We start from the raw sequence: 18,350 nt of genomic DNA on the forward strand, positions 1-18,350 counted from the left end.
ACATAACATTACAGTAGTCAAGTTGTGCGTTTGATTAGAAATAGCACGTTACTTAACGTGTTTCCTGTTATCTCGTGCCACACTGTAGCAGATAGACACCAGGGGGCGCAATCATCAGAACTGGCTGCATTGTTACAAACTCTGTAGGTTCTTTTACCTGAAGGATTTGCCCGAACGATGAAAGCAAATGGCCACATAGGCTTTTGCCTTATTGCCTCTGTGGAAATTACACCTGTTACCCTGCCTATCACTTTCCCATGGGAAATGCCACCCCCCCCCCCCCCCCCCCGTTCTAATTTATCTGAACTGTGTGTGGTGTTCACTGGTGAGCGCTTTCTTCACTCTGGGTTTACTTCTTCTCTCCTGTGTAAAAAGCTTTCATTATTGGCCATAGTGTCTTCCAGGCATTTAGGTGCACCAAGCTGGGCTATGTAATCACTGGGTTATCAGCAGACAGTTACCTCGCCTTCCTCTGTAAAGGGCTCACCTGTATTTTACTTTCTTGCAGACACTCGGCCACTCTGCTGAGGAATCAGCTTGTCATTTTTGGGGGGCGAAGGACCCCAGTGTACCTCGGTGACCTCCACCTCTTAGATCTTGGTGAGCAAGTGTAGGGTGAGGCTGTTGAGGAACTAAGAGTGTAACTCAATTTGTGAGTGGAGTATGCATGGAGGGGGGGTGTTTCCAAATGCTAGGCATTTTACTCATGTAATCACTTCTCTTCTGTAGGACAGGAAAACATAAATAAGTTAGGGGAGGGGCCCTCTGTTTAGCGTGAGAAGAACCATCCAAGCTTGGGAGGATGAAAGTTGCTCTCAAGCGCTACCTGGTGGTTGACTTAAGAACAATATGTTTATGTTTGTTAATGATTTGATGAATCGCCAAATCCTGGGAAATCCCATATCTAAGCGATTTTACAAATATATAAAAAGAAAATAAAACGCTGTTGTGACAGGACAGATCCCAAAACTACCTGCAGAAAACTACAGAGGAAAGCCGAGGTGACTAAAACATAACGAATAAAAACTGTAACTGACTGAATTATGCTTTTACGGGGCTGTATCCTCCATCTTAGGTCAGTGACTACCTCACTTTATGCTTAGGCAGGGCCATAGCAGAAGGTGAGTTACATCATTTCCTGGCACTTGGCTGAAATGGCCCAGTGTGAAGGAGGATGTGGCAGGTCCATGGATTAACCCTTTAGGTTCTGCTGCTGTGTTCCATGTCAGGTGTACTTTTGCACACTCTGAAGTTTTGGCTTTAACAGTGGTGTGCTAAACATTTCCAGAAAACGGATTCATGGCCCGCTCTCTTCTTGTGTTCCAGGATTCATGGAGTACAGGCCCATCCCCGTCTCCACGGGCTCTGGGAAACCATCACCGCGCTGGTAAGAGCTGGGGTACTGAGGGACCTTAATGAGGAGGTGCAGTTGTCGGGACCTTCTTTATGATTCAGGGTGGCACCACCAAAGAAATATTTTAAGGCCTGGCAGTTGGGCTCTTATGGCTTGAGATTCAGAAGCAGAGAGTTCACTAAATATTTTCAGAATGTGATCAGTAAACGGTGTTCTAATATCAGCTGCACCTCGAGAAGGTGGAGGAGATGTAGAGAGGATCTGTAGTGCTAAAAATGTAAAGATTTGAGGGTAAACGAGCACAGATGTAGCTTTGCCTGTTTACTTTGAGGGACATAGTAGGAAGCTCATGTTGGTGGAGAGGGAAGGGAGACCAGTTCAGCACCTGGAACATTTGGGGGCAGGGCCGGCCCAACGATTAGGCAGATAAGGCTTATGCCTAGGGCAACAGTTTCTTGGGTAAGGGGGGGGGGGGGCGCATCAAAGAGCCACTGCAGTTACAGCAAAACAATAGACCCTGACAGCCCCACGACTCAAACCATCAGCAGGTACTTCTACCCACAGGGAGGGGGCAGCAAAGAGCAGATGGTCCATTTATCCTTATAACTGGCTTGTGACTTTAATTTTCAGAATATATGCATGATGTGCTTTTTTACAGGATTATTTTGGGAAGGATGAGGAGATCATGATTGTTGACTTTAATTATCAAAATAATGGGGGGGGGGGGGGGTCTCTGAGTCTAGAAGTAAGTTGAGAGAGGTGGAGGCTGAAAATTTGCCTAGGGTGCCTAATATCCTTGCACCAGGATGCCATCTTTACTTGAAGATTTTTTTAGCCCTCATGCTAGTATGGGTGGGCACCTCCTTTGTCCTGAGTGGTGGGTAGCAGTGAATTTTTGTCTTCCTGTCATACTTCAGCAGTATTGGTCATTTTGCCAAAAGCCCTGAAAACCACGTACGACCACATTAAACTTCAGAAAAACACTAAAAACTCACTTGTTTAAAAAGGCATATCCTACCGATCCAACATAATTGTCAGAACCCTGCGACACAACACCACCAAAGACCAAAATGGATACGACACAACGCTTCCGCTGAACGAATCTTTCATGTGGACCTTCCACACAGGGCCGTGCCAAGGGTCTGTGGCACCCCCCTGCAGAAGATCAGTTGGCGCGCACATGCCCCCTCCCCCCCGTGAAAATGATCGCTGCCCTCCCATCCACACTCCTCTCTCCCCTGCCCTCCCGCTCCCATGTCCCAACTGCCCGCCCTCTTCTCCCCCCCCCCCCCAAGATCCCTTTTAAATGTACCTCCATCCGGCAGCGAAGGCGCAGCGTCAGTGAAGGAGGCGGCGCTCCCGACATCTCTACTAGTCTTCCCTTCGCTCAATGTCCCGCCTTCTTCTGACATAATTTCCTTGACGTCAGAAGAAGGCGGAACACTGAGCGAAGGGAAGACTAGTAGAGACGTCGGGAGCGCCACCTCCTTCACTGATGCTGCGCCTTCGCTGCCGGGCAGAGGTAAATTTTAGAAGGGATCTTGTTGGGGGGGAGAAGAGGGCGGACAGTTGGGACATGGGAGCGGGAGGGCGAGGTAAGCATGGTGCAGCGGGGCACCCCCCAGAGGATGGCGCCCTCCTGCCGTGCTTACCGTGTTGGCACGGCCCTGCTTTCACATGAACCTATCCTACCACAATATCTCTTTGTATTTGTTTACCCCGGAGCCTGTAAACATCTCTCCGGTACTATGTAAGCCACATTGAGCCTGCAAATAGGTGGGAAAATGTGGGATACAAATGTAACAAATAAATATGGTCTCGACCAGTGGTTTTCAACCCAGTCCCCATGGACCACCTTACCAGTCAGGTTTTCAGGATATCGACAATGAATATGCATGAGATGTATTACAACGCATTTTCTCCATTGCATGCAAATATCTCTCATGCATATTTATTGTGGGTATCCTGAAAATTCGACTGGCCAGGTGGTCCCTCAGGACTGGGTTGAAAACCACTGGTCTAGATGTTGGGCAATGAAGTCACAGTACGAAGATGCTCGGCAAGACCTGATGACTTTGGATCCATTTTTACTCCCCAAATGCTGTAGAAAGAAGCAGCAGAAGAAAGGCTAAAGGAAAGAGAGAACAAGGAGATGGCAAGGAAAGATAAGTGTGTAAGACAAGAGGGTGACAGTAAGCGGACTGAAGAGGAAAGGCAGGAGAATGGTGTTGGTGGTTGAGCTATATGGGAATGATGCATCTGAAGCCCAAGAGGAGACACTACCTAAATTCAGGGCCGCCCAGAGACTGGGCCGGGCCCAGGGCAAGGCCGCCCCCGGGGCCCTGCCCCTGCCGCTCCGCCGCTCCCCCTCCACCCCCCGAGGTCGCCACCGCTCCCCTCCCCGAAATCACTGCTCCACCCTCCACCCCCCTGAGGTTGCTGCCACCGCTGCTCCCTCCTCCGTCCTCCACCAGGCCAGGCCCCCTGCATTGAAATCACAGTCACCTCCGTGAAAGCAGCGCTGCAGACAGCAGAACACCTCCCTTCGGCCCTCCTTCCCTCCTTGTGTCCTGCCCTCGCGCAAGTTATGTCAGACGAGAGCGGGACACAGGGAGGGAAGGAGGGCCGAAGGGAGGCGTTCTGCTGCCTGCAGCGCTACTTTCACGGAGGTGAAACTGCGATTTCAATGCAGGGGGCAGATGGTTGACGATGGAGGGCAGGTGGGACTATGGCGCAGGCCCCCCCCCCTCAGCAGCTAAGCCTAAATTGAGCTCTACACCTAAAGTAAAAAGCATAAGTAAGATTAATAAGATTAATTTAAAATGAAGGAAAATTCTGGAATAAGGGAGTATATGATAAAGTTAAGAGGAAATAGACTTAAGAGGAATCTAAGAAAATACTCTTTCACAAAGAGTGGTGGATGCATAGAATGGCCTCCCCGGTGGAGGTAGTGGAGACGAGGACTGTGTCTGAATTTAAGAAAGGGTGGGAAAGGCATGTGGGATCCCTTAGGAAAAAGAGGAGTTAGTGGTTACTGAGGATGGGCCATTTGGCCTTTATCTGCCGTCATGTTTCTATAATCTACTTGAAGGGGCCATCTGTCGATAAAGCTTGGAAATTAGTTGTATGTAAATTCATACAACTAAGAGAATCCTACAAACATGGAAAAGAGAACAGTAGAAAAGGAAACAGCAACTCCTTAGGAGGGGGAACCCCCCTCCCCCATTAAAAATAAAACCACTATGTGCAGAGATGTTGCTGGTAGACCAGTATCTTTAACCGATCAAGGCTGGAAAAATAATCCTAACTATATAATGCCGAGTCCAGCACCCAGGGACCAGCCCTTGGAACCCTCAACTTTATGTGAGGTGATGGTGAAAAAAGGAATTATTCAGGAAGGAAAGGAGAAAACAAAAGATCATCAGATATAGTCAAACCACAAATCCATTGAGCCCATATCTGATTTTTCTTTTTTGGTTGTTGTTGGTATCAGTCTTTAGCAGTTAAGTGACACCAGTGGCGTACCAAGGGGGGGGGGCGGTGGGGGTGGTCCACCCCGGGTGCACACGGCTGGGGGGGTGCCGTGGCGCGCGCCTGTTGCCTGCCCCTGTCTCCGAATTCGCATGTGTTCACTGCTCCCTCTGAGTCTGCCCGGAACAGGTTACTTCCTGTTCCGGGGCAGACTCAGAGGGAGCAGTGAACACATGCGAATTGCGAACTCGGAGACAGGGCAACAGGCGCGCGCTGCGGCACCCCCCCCCCCAGCGGCGTGCACCCGTGGGGGGGGTCATTTCGCCAGGGGGGGGCGCATCGCCGATCCGCCCCGGGTGTCAGCCAGCGTCGGAACGCCACTGAGTGACACTTGTCTCGCTTTTTTTTTTTTTTCTAGTTTCCACACTGCTTTGCCTGTTTCGGACCATAAGATGGTGATCAGCGGTGGCTGCTCTGGGCTGGGATCCCTCCGAGATGCTTTTTTCTTTAATCTTGGTAAGTAGATGACTTGTGCTCCTCTCTGTGAAACTGAAGGCATCCTGTGTGAAATGTTGCACAGCGAGATGAACAACTAAAGTCTAGCTCCACATCACCGCAATGCTGTGAAGACTTGAGCGTCACGCTGGTTGAAAAAAGATGCTTCCCCTATCTATAGTGAGCTCACGGTCTAAGTTGTTGTACCTGGGGCAATGGAGGGTTTAGGGCCCTTTTTTACTAAGCCACGTAGGAACCAATTTGGAGTTGGCGCCCAGCAACCGCGTGGCCCTTGCAGTAATTTTATTTTTGATGTGTTTCCGCTACATGTGTCCAAAAAAATAATTGTTCTTTTCCGACGCGCGTCAAGTCATTACTGCCTGGTTACCACGTGAGACCTTACCACTAAGTCAATGGCTGGCAGTAAGGTCTCAGACCTCAAATGGACACCTGCCAATTTTTATTTTGCCACAATTCCATTTTTGCCCAAAAAATTTAAAAAAGGCATTTTTTACAGACGCGCTGAAAAATGGATCTGCGCGCGCCCAAAATCTGCACCTACACTACCACAGGCCATTTTTCAGCGCACCTTAGTAAAAGGACCCCTAACCGGCATAATCAAAAGAGGAGGATGCCCATCTTCCGACACAAATCGGGAGATGGGCAACCTTCTCTCAGAGTCGCCCAAATCGGCATAATCGAAAGCCGATTTTGGGCGTCCTCAACTGCTTTCCGTTGTGGGGACGACCAAAGTTCACGGGGGCGTGTCGGCAGTGTACCGAAGGCGGGACGGGGGCATGGTTAACAGATGGGTGTCCTTGGCTGATAATGGAAAAAAGAAGGGCGTCCCTGTCAAGCATTTGGCCGACTTTTTACTTGGTCCAATTTTTTCACGACCAAGCCTTGAAAAAGCTGCCTGAACTGACCAGATGATCACCGGAGGGAATCGGGGGATTACCTCCCCCAGTGGTCACCAACCCTCTCCCACCCTAAAAAATATTTTAAAAACATTTTTTTCCAGCCTATATGCCAGCCTCAAATGTGATACCCAGCTCCAACACAGCATCGACCATCTCTTAGGACAACCTAAATGTTGAGATTTGGGCGTCCCCGACCGTATTATCAAAACGAAAGATGGACGCCCATCTTGTTTCGATAATACGGGATGCCCGGCCCCTTCGCGGGGACGTCCTCAGAGATGGACGCCTCCGTTCGAAAATGCCCCTCCACGTGACTTAAGGAGGGGGTGGGATTTCATATACCGCCATTCTGCGGATACAAAGTAGTTTACATATTATATACATGTACTTATTTCGTACTTGGGGCAGTGGAAGGTTAAGTGACTTACCCTGGGTCGCAAGGAGCTGCAGTGGAAATTGAACCCAGTTGCCCAAGTTCTCAGCCCACTGCACTAACCATTAAGCTATGGTTTACACTCTAAGGTTGTACTTGAGGAGGGTGAAATGGCTTGCCCAGTCACAAGGAATTTAGCAGTCAGAAGCAGAAATTGCAAGCCGGCTTTGTCGGTCCTTGGTGTGCAACTCTAATGACCTGGTGGAAGGGCTGTGAGGCTGAACTGTTTCTTGCATTTCAGACACTTCTTCCTGGAGCAGCATTACCCTGAACAGCTTTGGCTTATTCAAGAGGTCCGGGCACACGATGCTTAATCTAACCTCTGCCCACTTGACCGATGCAGACAAAGAGAGCCAAGGTGGCCGTCAGCTGTGCACGGTGCTGATCTTTGGTGGCTCGGACTGTGAGGGTAACTTTTACAGCAACATGTATAAAACCCAGCTGGATCTGACAGAGGAACGTGTCTAGGGCTAAGTGATGCCAGTGGAACCCAGCAAGGAGAAGACCTACAGTGAGCTTGTTAATAATGGGGGCTAATATGTAGCGTGTGAGATTAGAAGGATGATCTCTTGTCTTTTTCCAGGGGTGGAGAGTTAGTGTCTGTGGGTTCTGAAGCGCTGCAGATCCTGCACCAGTCACTTGCAAATGAAGAATGGTGGGGGGGGGGGGGGGGGGCACTTTCTGCTGTCACCGAAAGGTATCTTTAATTACAGGGTCTGCCACAGCTTGCATTAGACACATGACCAAGAACTAACATGGTATCGCCCCTGAATCCAGGAGGACCGTGGGCCACAGTGGACTGACACAAGGCTGCAGTATTTTACTGTGGTGGGGGCGGGGGGGGGGGGTGAGGAGAGCATTAGATGTAAAAGGTGCAGCTGAGAGTGCCTGACATGGTTTGCTGAAAGGGGTAAAAGTGATAAAGAAACATTGGTGGGGGGGGGGGGGGGGGAGGAGAGGGGTTCAGGTCAGTACATGTAGTAGATTTTGGGAAGCACCTTGAATGGTTGATGGGCCGTCCAGGATTTTACTGTCTCATGAGCCATTTTATTTACTATGAAGAATAAAAGCTTTGAAAATAAATTCTGTTCTGTTTTCTGCTCCTCCTTCCTGAAGCCCAGAGCCACTAGTGAGGTAATTAAATTTGCTGATGACACAAAGTTATTCAAAGTTGTTAAATCGCGGGAAGATTGTGAAAAATTACAAGAGGACCTTACGAGACTGGGAGACTGGGCGGCTAAATGGCAAATGATGTTTAATGTGAGCAAGTGCAAAGTGATGCATGTGGGAAAGAAGAACCCGAATTATAGCTACGTCATACAAGGTTCTACATAGGAGTCACGGACCAAGAAGTGGATCTAGGTGTCATCGTTGATAAGAACATAAGAACAGCCACACTGGGTCAGATCTATGATCCATCTAGCCCGGTATCCTGCTTCTGACAGTTCCAAATCCAGGTCACAAGTACCTGACAATACCAAATAGCAGTAACATTCCATGCTACCAATCCCGGGGTAAGCACTGGCTTCTCCCATGTCTGTCTCAATAGTGGACTATGGGCTTTTCCTCCAGGAACTCATCCAAACCTTTTTTTTAAATCTAGATCCGTTACCACATCCTCCAGCAGTGAATTCCAGAGCTTAACTATTGCCTCCTATTTGTTTTAAAAGTATTTCTGTGCAACTTCCTTGAGTGTCCCCTAGTCTTTGTACTTTTGGAAGTAGTAAAAAATCAATTTAATTCTCGTTCTACACCACTCAGGATTTTGTAGACCTCAATCATATCTCACCTCATCCGTCTCTTTCCAAGCTGAAGAGCCCTAACCTTTTTAGCCTTTCCTCATACGAAAGGGGTTCCAACCCCTTTATCATTTTGGCCGCTGTTCTTTGAACCTTTTTTGTGCCGGTACGCACCTTTTTCCTGAGGTCCGGCTCACCTGCCCGCTCCCTTCCGTTTGTGCTTCCTTGCTCCCTGAGTCGAAATTTTTTGTTTACCCGAAGTCACGGCAAACTGGCAGTGAAAGCAGCAGGTAGGCTTGTCTCCTCGTTGCTTCCCTTCCCTTTCAGCGCATCCCGCCTTCCTCTGATGTAATTTCCTTTCCGAGAGGGCGGGACGTGCTGAGAGGGAAGGGAAGTGACGAGATGAGCTTCCTGCTGCTTTCGCTGCCGGTTTGCCGCAACTTCGGGTAAACAAAAGATTTCGACTCGGGGAGCACAGGTGCACGAACGGAAGGGAGCGGGAGGGCAGGGAAGAGAGAATTGCTGGACATGGATGGGAGGGCAGGGGAGAGAGGATAATCACTGGACATGGAAGGGAGGGCAGAGGGGAGAGGAGACATGCTGGACATGGAGGGGAGGGCAGGGAAGAGAGAATTGCTGGACATGGATGGGAGGGCAGGGGAGAGGAGAATCGCTGGACATGGAAGGGAGGGCAGGGGGGAGAGGAGACTTGCTGGACATGGAGGGGAGGGCAAGGGAGAGGAGACATGCTGGACATGGATGGGAAGGGAGGGAAGAGAGAATTGCTGGACATGGATGAGAGGGTAGGGCAGGGAAGAGAGAATTGCTGGACATGGATGGGAGGGGTGAGAGGAGAATCGCAGGACATGGATGGGAGGGGGGAGGGGGGAGGGCAGGGGAGAGGAGAATCACTGGACACGGAGGGGAGGGCAGGGGAGAAGAGACATGCTGGACATGGAGGGGAGGGCAGGGAAGAGAGAATTGCTGGACATGGATGGGAGGGGAGGACGGGGCAGAGGAGAATCGCTGGACATGGATGAGAGGGGAGGGCAGGGAGCAGAGGAGACATACTGGACATGGATGGGAGGGGAGGTCAGCGAAGAGAGATTCGCTGGACATGGAAGGGGAGGGCAGGAATCATTGGACATGGATGAGAGGGAAGGGGAGAGGAGAATCACTGGACATGGATGGCAGGGGAGGACAGGGGATAGAGGAGAATCGCTGGACATGGGAGGGGAGGGCAGGGGAGAGAGGACGGAGACATGCTGGACATGGGTGGAGGGGAGGGAAGACAGGAAGGAGATGCACATGGATGGGAGGGGAGGGCAGGGGAGAGAGGAGAAATGCTGGACAGAGGGGAGAGAGAATTATTTGCTTTATATGGATACAGGGGAGGGAAGAGAGAGGAGAAATGGTGGATGTGGATGGAGGGGAGGAAAGAATAAGATGCACGTAGATGGAGATGAGGGAAAGGGAAGAGGAGAAAAACTGCACATGGATGGAGAAAATAGGCAAAAGCTGGATCCACGTTATACCTCCTCCAGTGAATTCCATGGAAGAGGACCCAGCTTTTACTTATGGATGTATGGTGAGAAATGAAGAAGAAAGGAGGAAAGTAAAGAAATAAATGGAAAGGAAGCCCTGGAAACGGAGTTAAGGGAACAGATAGAGAGCAGCAGAATCAGAGACTGTGGGACCAACATGATCAGAAAAACAAAGTCACCAGACAACAAAGGTAGAAAAAAAATCATTTTATTTTCATGTTAGTGTTTGGAATATGTCCAATTTGAGAATTTACATCTGCTGTCTTATTTTGCACTGGGTATACTGGAGCTGTTACAGCTTACAGAAATTATTTATAATGAAAAAAAATCAGGTTATTTTTTTTTCTCCTGTACTAGTATAATAGTTTCAATGATGTCTGTTTATATGCGCCATGGCTGGTATAATGGGTGTGGCTAACATGGGTGTGTCTATCATAGGGGTGGGGCCATATATGGTGACCCTGCCCATAATGAGTACCAGCACCTTTTTTTCTACCAAAAATGCATGGATTTATCAACACTATCTCCTGGTTTTCTCACCTGCCTCTGGTTTACAGATATGCATCACCTTAGATTTCAAGGGTATGGGTTTGAGCATATTAATTATGTACATAATTAATGCCATACTGGGAAAAGACCAAGGGTCCATCGAGCCCAGCATCTTGTCCACGACAGCGGCCAATCCAGGCCAAGGGCACCTGGCAAGCTTCCCAAACGTACAAACATTCTATACATGTTATTCCTGGGATTTTGGATTTTTCCAAGTCCGTTTAGTAGCGGTTTATAGACTTGTCCTTTAGGAAACCGTCCAACCCCTTTTTAAACACTGCTAAGCTAACCGCCTTCACCACATTTTCCGGCAATGAATTCCAGAGTTTAATTTACACGTTGGATGAAGAAAAAATTTTCTCAGATTTGTTTTAAATTTACTGCACTGTAGTTTAATCGCATGCCCCCTAGTCCTAGTATTTTTGGAAAGCGTGAACAGACGCTTCACATCCACCTGTTCCACTCCACTCACTATTTTATATACCTCTATCATGTCTCCCCTCAGCCGTCTCTTCTCCAAGCTGAAAAGCCCTAGCCTCCTTAGTCTTTCTTCATAGGGAAGTCGTCCCATCCCCGCTATCATTTTAGTCGCCCTTCGCTGCACCTTTCTTGAGATGCAGCGACCAGAATTGAACACAATACTCAAGGTGTGGTCGCACCATGGAGCGATACAACGGCATTATAACATCCTCACACCTGTTTTCCATACCTTTCCTAATAATACCCAACATTCTATTCGCTTTCCTAGCCGCAGCAGCACACTGAGCAGAAGGTTTCAGTGTGTTATCGACGACGACACCCAGATCCCTTTCTTGGTCCGTAACTCCTAACGTGGAACCTTGCATTACGTAGCTATAATTCGAGTTCTTTTTTCCCACATGCATCACCTTGCACTTGCTCACATTAAACGTCATCTGCCATTTAGCCGCCCAGTCTCCCAGTCTCGTAAGGTCCTCTTGTAATTTTTCACAATCCTGTTGCGAGTTAACGACTTTGAATAACTTTGTGTCATCAGCAAATTTAATTACTTCGCTAGTTACTCCCATCTCTAAATCATTTATAAATATATTAAAAAGCAGCGGTCCTAGCACAGACCCCTGAGGAACCCCACTAACTACTCTTCTCCATTGTGAATACTGCCCGTTTAACCCCACTCTCTGTTTCCTATCCTTCAACCAGTTTTTAATCCACAATAGGACATTTCCTCCTATCCCATGACCCTCCAATTTCCTCTGTAGCCTTTCATGAGGTACCTTGTCAAACGCCTTTTGAAAATCCAGATACACAATATCAACCGGCTCCCCTTTGTCCACATGTTTATTTACTACTTCAAAGAATTGAAGTAAATTGGTCAGGCAAGATTTCCCCACACAAAAGCCGTGCTGACTCGGTCTCAGTAATCCATGTCCTCGGATGTGCTCTGTAATTTTGTTTTTAATAATAGCCTCTACCATTTTCCCCGGCACCGATGTCAGACTCACCGGTCTATAATTTCCCGGATCTCCCCTGGAGCCTTTTTAAAAAATGGGCGTTACATTGGCCACCCTCCAATCTTCTGGTACCACGCTCGATTTTAAGGATAAGTTGCATATCACTAGCAGTAGCTCCGCAAGCTCATTTTTCAGTTCTATCAGTACTCTAGGATGAATACCATCCGGTCCAGGAGATTTGCTACTCTTCAGTTTGCCGAACTGCCCCATTACGTCCTCCAGGTTTACCGTGAAGTCAGTAAGTTTCTCCGACTCGTCCAGCTTCATGGAACAGCTAGTTCAGGAGCCGACAAGAGAAGGAAAAATACTAGACTTAGTCCTTAGTGGTGCTCATGATCTAGTGCAGGGGGTAACGATACGAGGGCCGCTTGATAACAGTGATCATAATATGATCGGTTTTGATATTGGCATTGAAGGAAGTGAAACTAGGAAATCAAGTACGCTAGCGTTTAACTATAGAAAAGGTGATTACGACAAAATGAGAAAAATGGTGAAAAAAAGACTGAAAGGAGCAGCTCGCAGAGTAAAAAACTTGCATCAGGCGTGGATGCTGTTTAAAAACGCCATCCTGGAGGTTCAGGACAAATATATTCCACGTATTGGAAAAAAGACTAAACGTCAGCCGGCGTGGCTAAACAGTAAGATAAAGGAAATCATTAGAGCCAAAAAACAATCCTTCAGAAAGTGGAGAAGAGAACCAACTGAAAGTAACAGGATAGATCATAAGGAATGCCAAGCCAAATGCAAAGCGGAGATAAGGAGGGCAAAAAAGGACTTTGAGAAGAAATTAGCGTTGGAAGCAAAAATACATAGTAAAAATTTTTTTAGATACATTAAAAGCAGGAAACCGGCCAAAGAGTCGGTTGGGCCGCTGGACGAAAATGGTGTTAAAGGGGCGATCAAGGAGGACAAAGCCGTAGCGGAGAAATTAAATGAATTCTTTGCTTCGGTCTTCACCGAGGAGGATTTGGGGGGGACACCGGTGCCGGAAAGAATATTTGAAGCGGGGGAGTCGGAGAAACTAAACAAATTCTCTGTAACCTTGGAGGATGTAATGGGTCAGTTCAGCAAGCTGAAGAGTAGTAAATCACCGGGACCTGATGGTATTCATCCCAGAGTATTAATAGAACTAAAAAATGAACTTGCGGAGCTACTGTTAGAAATATGCAATCTGTCCCTAAAATCGAGTGTAGTACCGGAAGACTGGAGGGTAGCCAATGTTACTCCGATTTTTAAGAAGGGTTCCAGAGGAGATCCGGGAAATTATAGACCGGTGAGTCTGACGTCGGTGCCGGGCAAGATGGTGGAGGCTATTATTAAGAATAAAATTGCAGAGCATATACAAAAACATGGACTGATGAGACAAAGTCAGCACGGATTTAGTGAAGGGAAGTCTTGCCTCACCAATCTAATGCATTTTTTTTTGAGGGGGTAAGCAAACATGTGGACAATGGGGAGCCGGTTGATATTGTATATCTGGATTTTCAGAAGGCGTTTGACAAAGTGCCGCACGAAAGACTCCTGAAGAAATTGCAGAGTCATGGAATCGGAGGTAGGGTATTATTATGGATTAAGAACTGGTTGAAAGATAGGAAGCAGAGAGTAGGATTGCATGGCCAGTATTCTCAGTGGAGGAGGGTAGTTAGTGGGGTCCCGCAGGGGTCTGTGCTGGGTCCGTTGCTTTTTAATGTATTTATAAATGACCTAGAGATGGGAATAACTAGTGAGGTAATTAAATTCGCCGATGATACAAAATTATTCAGGGTCGTCAAGTCGCAGGAGGAATGTGAACGATTACAGGAGGACCTTGCGAGACTGGGAGAATGGGCGTGCAAGTGGCAGATGAAGTTCAATGTTGACAAGTGCAAAGTGATGCATGTGGGTAAGAGGAACCCGAATTATAGCTACGTCTTGCAAGGTTCCGCGTTAGGAGTTACGGATCAAGAAAGGGATCTGGGTGTCGTCGTCGATGATACGCTGAAACCTTCTGCTCAGTGTGCTGCTGCGGCTAGGAAAGCGAATAGAATGTTGGGTGTTATTAGGAAGGGTATGGAGTCCAGGTGTGCGGATGTTATAATGCCGTTGTATCGCTCCATGGTGCGACCGCACCTGGAGTATTGTGTTCAGTACTGGTCTCCGTATCTCAAAAAAGATATAGTAGAATTGGAAAAGGTACAGCGAAGGGCGACGAAAATGATAGTGGGGATGGGACGACTTTCCTATGAAGAGAGGCTGAGAAGGCTAGGGCTTTTCAGCTTGGAGAAGAGACGGCTGAGGGGAGATATGATAGAAGTGTATAAAATAATGAATGGAATGGATCGGGTGGATGTGAAGCGACTGTTCACGCTATCCAAAAATACTAGGACTAGAGGGCATGAGTTGAAGCTACAGTGTGGTAAATTTAAAACGAATCGGAGAAAATTTTTCTTCACCCAACGTGTAATTAGACTCTGGAATTCGTTGCCGGAGAACGTGGTATGGGCGGTTAGCTTGACGGAGTTTAAAAAGGGGTTAGATAGATTCCTAAAGGACAAGTCCATAGACCGCTATTAAATGGACTTGGAAAAATTCCGCATTTTTAGGTATAACTTGTCTGGAATGTTTTTACGTTTGGGGAGCGTGCCAGGTGCCCTTGACCTGGATTGGCCACTGTCGGTGACAGGATGCTGGGCTAGATGGACCTTTGGTCTTTCCCAGTATGGCTGTACTTATGTACTAATACCATTTCCGACACCGGTATGCGACCCAAATCTTCCTCGGTGAAGACCGAAGCAAAGAATTCATTCAGTCTCTCCGCTACGTCTTTGTCTTCCTTGATCGCCCCTTTTACCCCTCGGTCATCCAGCGGCCCAACCGATTCTTTTGCCGGCTTCCTGCTTTTAATATACCGAATTTTTTTTTTACTATGCTTTTTTGCCTCTAATGCTATCTTTTTTTCGTAATCCCTCTTGGCCTTCTTTATCTGCGCCTTGCATTTGCTTTGACACTCCTTATGCTGCTTCTTGTTATTTTCAGACGGTTCCTTCTTCCATTTTCTGAAGGCGTTTCTTTTAGCCCTAATAGCTTCCTTCACCTCACTTTTCAACCAGGCCGGGTGTCTTTTGGACTTCCGTCTTTCTTTTCTAATTCGCGGAATATGTATGGCCTGGGCCTCCAGGATGGTATTTTTGAACAGCGTCCAAGCCTGTTGTACAGTTTTTACTCTCTCAGTTGCCCCCCTAAGTTTTTTTTTTACCATTCTTCTCATTTTATCATAGTCTCCTTTTTTAAAGTTAAACGCTAACGTATTTGACTTTCTGTGTACAGTTACTTCAAGGTCGATGTCAAAACTGATCATATTATGGTCACTGTTATCAAGCGGCCCCAGTACCATAACGTCCCTCACCAGATCATGCGCTCCACTAAGGACCAAGTCTAGAATTTTTCCTTCTCTCGTCGGCTCCTGCACCAGTTGCTGCATAAAGCTGTCCTTGATTTCATCAAGGAATTGTATGTCTGTAGCGTGTCCCGATGTTACATTTACCCAGTCTATATTTGGATAATTGAAGTCACCCATTATTATCACATTGCCCATTTTGTTCACTAGGAACAGAGAGAAGGGACCTGTATTTATAATATATAACCTGCTTTGGTTGTATCCACAAAAAAGCCATATAATACTGTCAGCTTCTAGGATTCACCTATCCACCCAAGTGAAGCACTTTCCCCAGCAGATGTAAATATAGGTTAAAAAGTAAACAGTCCACAATTAATCTCAGGTTGATGTTCCCCTGTTGCTAGGACTGTGTGTTATGGAAGAGACTCTGCTGCCTAGTCTGTTTTCAGCTTTGAAAATGGGCAGTTTTTTTGTTAAGAAATAACATTTTTAAATTTACAGGGTGTGACTGAACTGTGGGGCTTGTCCAGCTCCTCCTTCTGAAGTCTGAAGTGAGAGGGGGCTGCCTTTGCTTTTAATCTACCTCCCACCTTGCAGAGAGAAATCTGCTATCAAATAGCTACTCCCCTTTCACACAACATCTCTTATGAATACTCATTTGTCTCTGTCACCGTGAACAAATCTAAACCAGGCCAGATTCATCTGCCCCCTCTCCTCCGCTGGGGCTGTAGCAGGTGCAGTGGCAGCATTAAGACACCCTCAGGACTGCTGGTGGCAGGGGATTTGGGCTGGCTCCTCACCCCCCCCCTCCCGGCTCTGGTGTGCACCCTAGCAGCAATACACCCTCTCTTCCACAGCTGCAGATTTTACTATTTATAATCATCTCTGACTTTCAAGATTCCTGCCAGCCAAGAGGCAGACAGAGATGGTGGGGAGCCTGGCGCTCAGGGCTGAAGCAACAGCTGAAAGTAAAAACCGAGTAATAGGACTGACACGAAACAGTATCAGAAATATACTCATTTAACAGCTCTTTAGCCTGGGGAAAAGGCGGCTGAGGGGTGATATGATAGAGGTCTACAAAATAATGAGTGGGATAGAGCGGACAGATGTGAAGCGTTTGTTTACGCTTTCTAACAATAATAGAACTAGGGGACACAAGATGAAATTAGAATGTGGTAGGTTTAAAATAAATCGGAGAAAGTTTTTCTTTACTCAGCGCGTGGTTAGACTCCGGAACTCATTGCCGGAGAAGGTAGTGACGGCAGCTGGCCTTGCCGAGTTTAAAGGGGGTCTGGACAGATTCCTGAAGGAAAAGTCCATTGATTGTTATTAAATTTGGGGTTTTTGCCAGGTTCTTGGGGCCTGGATTGGCCGCTGTCAGAGACAGAGTGCTGGGCCTGATGGACCATTGGTCTTTTCCCAGCGTGGCAGTGCTTATGTACTTATAGAACAATCATATAACAGAAGTATGATGTCAGTACAATATAAACAGAACTTAATAGAGAGCATGGAAGAACATTCAAATAGCATAGATAGGAGAAGATGTCAGCATAATACCCCCTCCTGGATTTATCATTCTTGAGGGTTATGTAACTATCATTAGTCACATCAAAAATTGATTATTGGCAAGTCATTATATCGTAGCCTGCCATCTACTTAACATAGACAACTTCAGATCATCTAGAATACTGCTGTCAAATTACTGTTTGGAAAGAAAATCCGATCATGATTTCTGAACAGTGGTTGCCCGTTTTCTCTCATATTGCCTAAAAATACCTAAGGATTACACATCAGGTTATACATAGTGGAATTCCATCTTTCCTTTTTACTCTTCTTATCCCACATGTTCCTTCGACCCTCCACTCGGCATCTCTTCACAGCAGTGGCGTAGCCAGACGGCTAATTTTGGGTGGGCCTGAGCACAAAGTGGGTGGGCACAAAATTTTCTCTGTCCTCCCTCTCCCCAAAATTGGCTGTCTGGCTACGCCACTGAGACCCCTCCCCCAAACCACCGCTGCAGGTTTTTCCCTGCCACCTGCTGATCCCTTCCCCCAGGCACCACCTACCGGCGTGCTGAAGGGCTTTTTTTCTCTTCCACCTGACCGTCAGCACGCTGCAGGCCTTCTTTCCCCTCCCTCCCTCCCCTTCCATCGCCGCCGGGCAGTGCCAGCCTAACTGTACACAGGGCCGTGCCTAGGGTCTCTGGTGCCCCCCTGCAGACTATCGGTTGGTGCCCCCCCCCCCCCCCCCATCCAGCAGAGCAGGAACAGAAGGGAGCAGGCAAGTAAGGAAAAAATAGCACTGTATGTATCCCTCATTGATAAGTCTCTGACGCTAAAGTTTAGCAATTTCATTAAAGCAAAATGTATTTTCACATATCACATCCTATCCAAGGAGAATGTTTTATATATGTCACCCGTCTGTGGTAAAACTTCACACAGTATCAAAATACCTCTAATATGTAGTCGTGCCAGCCGAGGAAACTAACTGTGCTCAGCTCACAAGAGACAGAGTGAACATAAAATAAAACTTCATCCTTAATAGATAATATCGGATGAATGCATGAAGGTGAATATGAATTCCTGTGAATGGAATCAATTTGATTTACAATAAATCCAGATACTACTCCCTCATATATATAACAAAAAATTATTTAAGTAGAATGGAATTATTTGACTGTACTGGTAAACAGAAAGAAATACTCTATTGCATTCTAATCTCCTTTGCACCAAAGGATATAATTCAGATCAAACATTTATCTCTGATCAACTATCTCAGATCAAATATTAAGGTTTCCTTGCTTACAGTCACTTAAATCTACCTAGCCTTTATATAGCTTATAGGATTTAAACACTCTTAAACTGAAATTCACCCTTTTCTATTCTTCATAAACTTCAAGTAATCCTGAAATATTCAGATCCTTTTCTCACTAGAGAAACTTCAATCGCCACCAATCTCTTTTCACTTATATTTTCTCAT

General features: G+C 47.0%; 1 protein-coding gene across 2 annotated transcripts in view; it reads left to right on the forward strand.

Moving 5' to 3' along the window:
* LOC115477678 overlaps positions 1-7,325 on the forward strand; it is a 30,041-nt gene extending 22,716 nt beyond the window's left edge. For both annotated transcript variants that reach the window (XM_030214714.1, XM_030214715.1), the window contains exons 10-13: positions 509-600; positions 1,327-1,387; positions 5,244-5,341; positions 6,915-7,325. In XM_030214714.1, the coding sequence (XP_030070574.1) occupies positions 509-600; positions 1,327-1,387; positions 5,244-5,341; positions 6,915-7,141 (478 nt within the window). In that variant the 3' untranslated portion in view covers positions 7,142-7,325. The remainder of the gene's footprint in view (positions 1-508; positions 601-1,326; positions 1,388-5,243; positions 5,342-6,914) is intronic.
* The last annotated feature ends 11,025 nt before the right edge of the window (positions 7,326-18,350 follow it).

Source organism: Microcaecilia unicolor, chromosome 9 (assembly GCF_901765095.1).
Source record: "Microcaecilia unicolor chromosome 9, aMicUni1.1, whole genome shotgun sequence".
NCBI classification, from domain to species: Eukaryota; Metazoa; Chordata; class Amphibia; order Gymnophiona; family Siphonopidae; genus Microcaecilia; species Microcaecilia unicolor.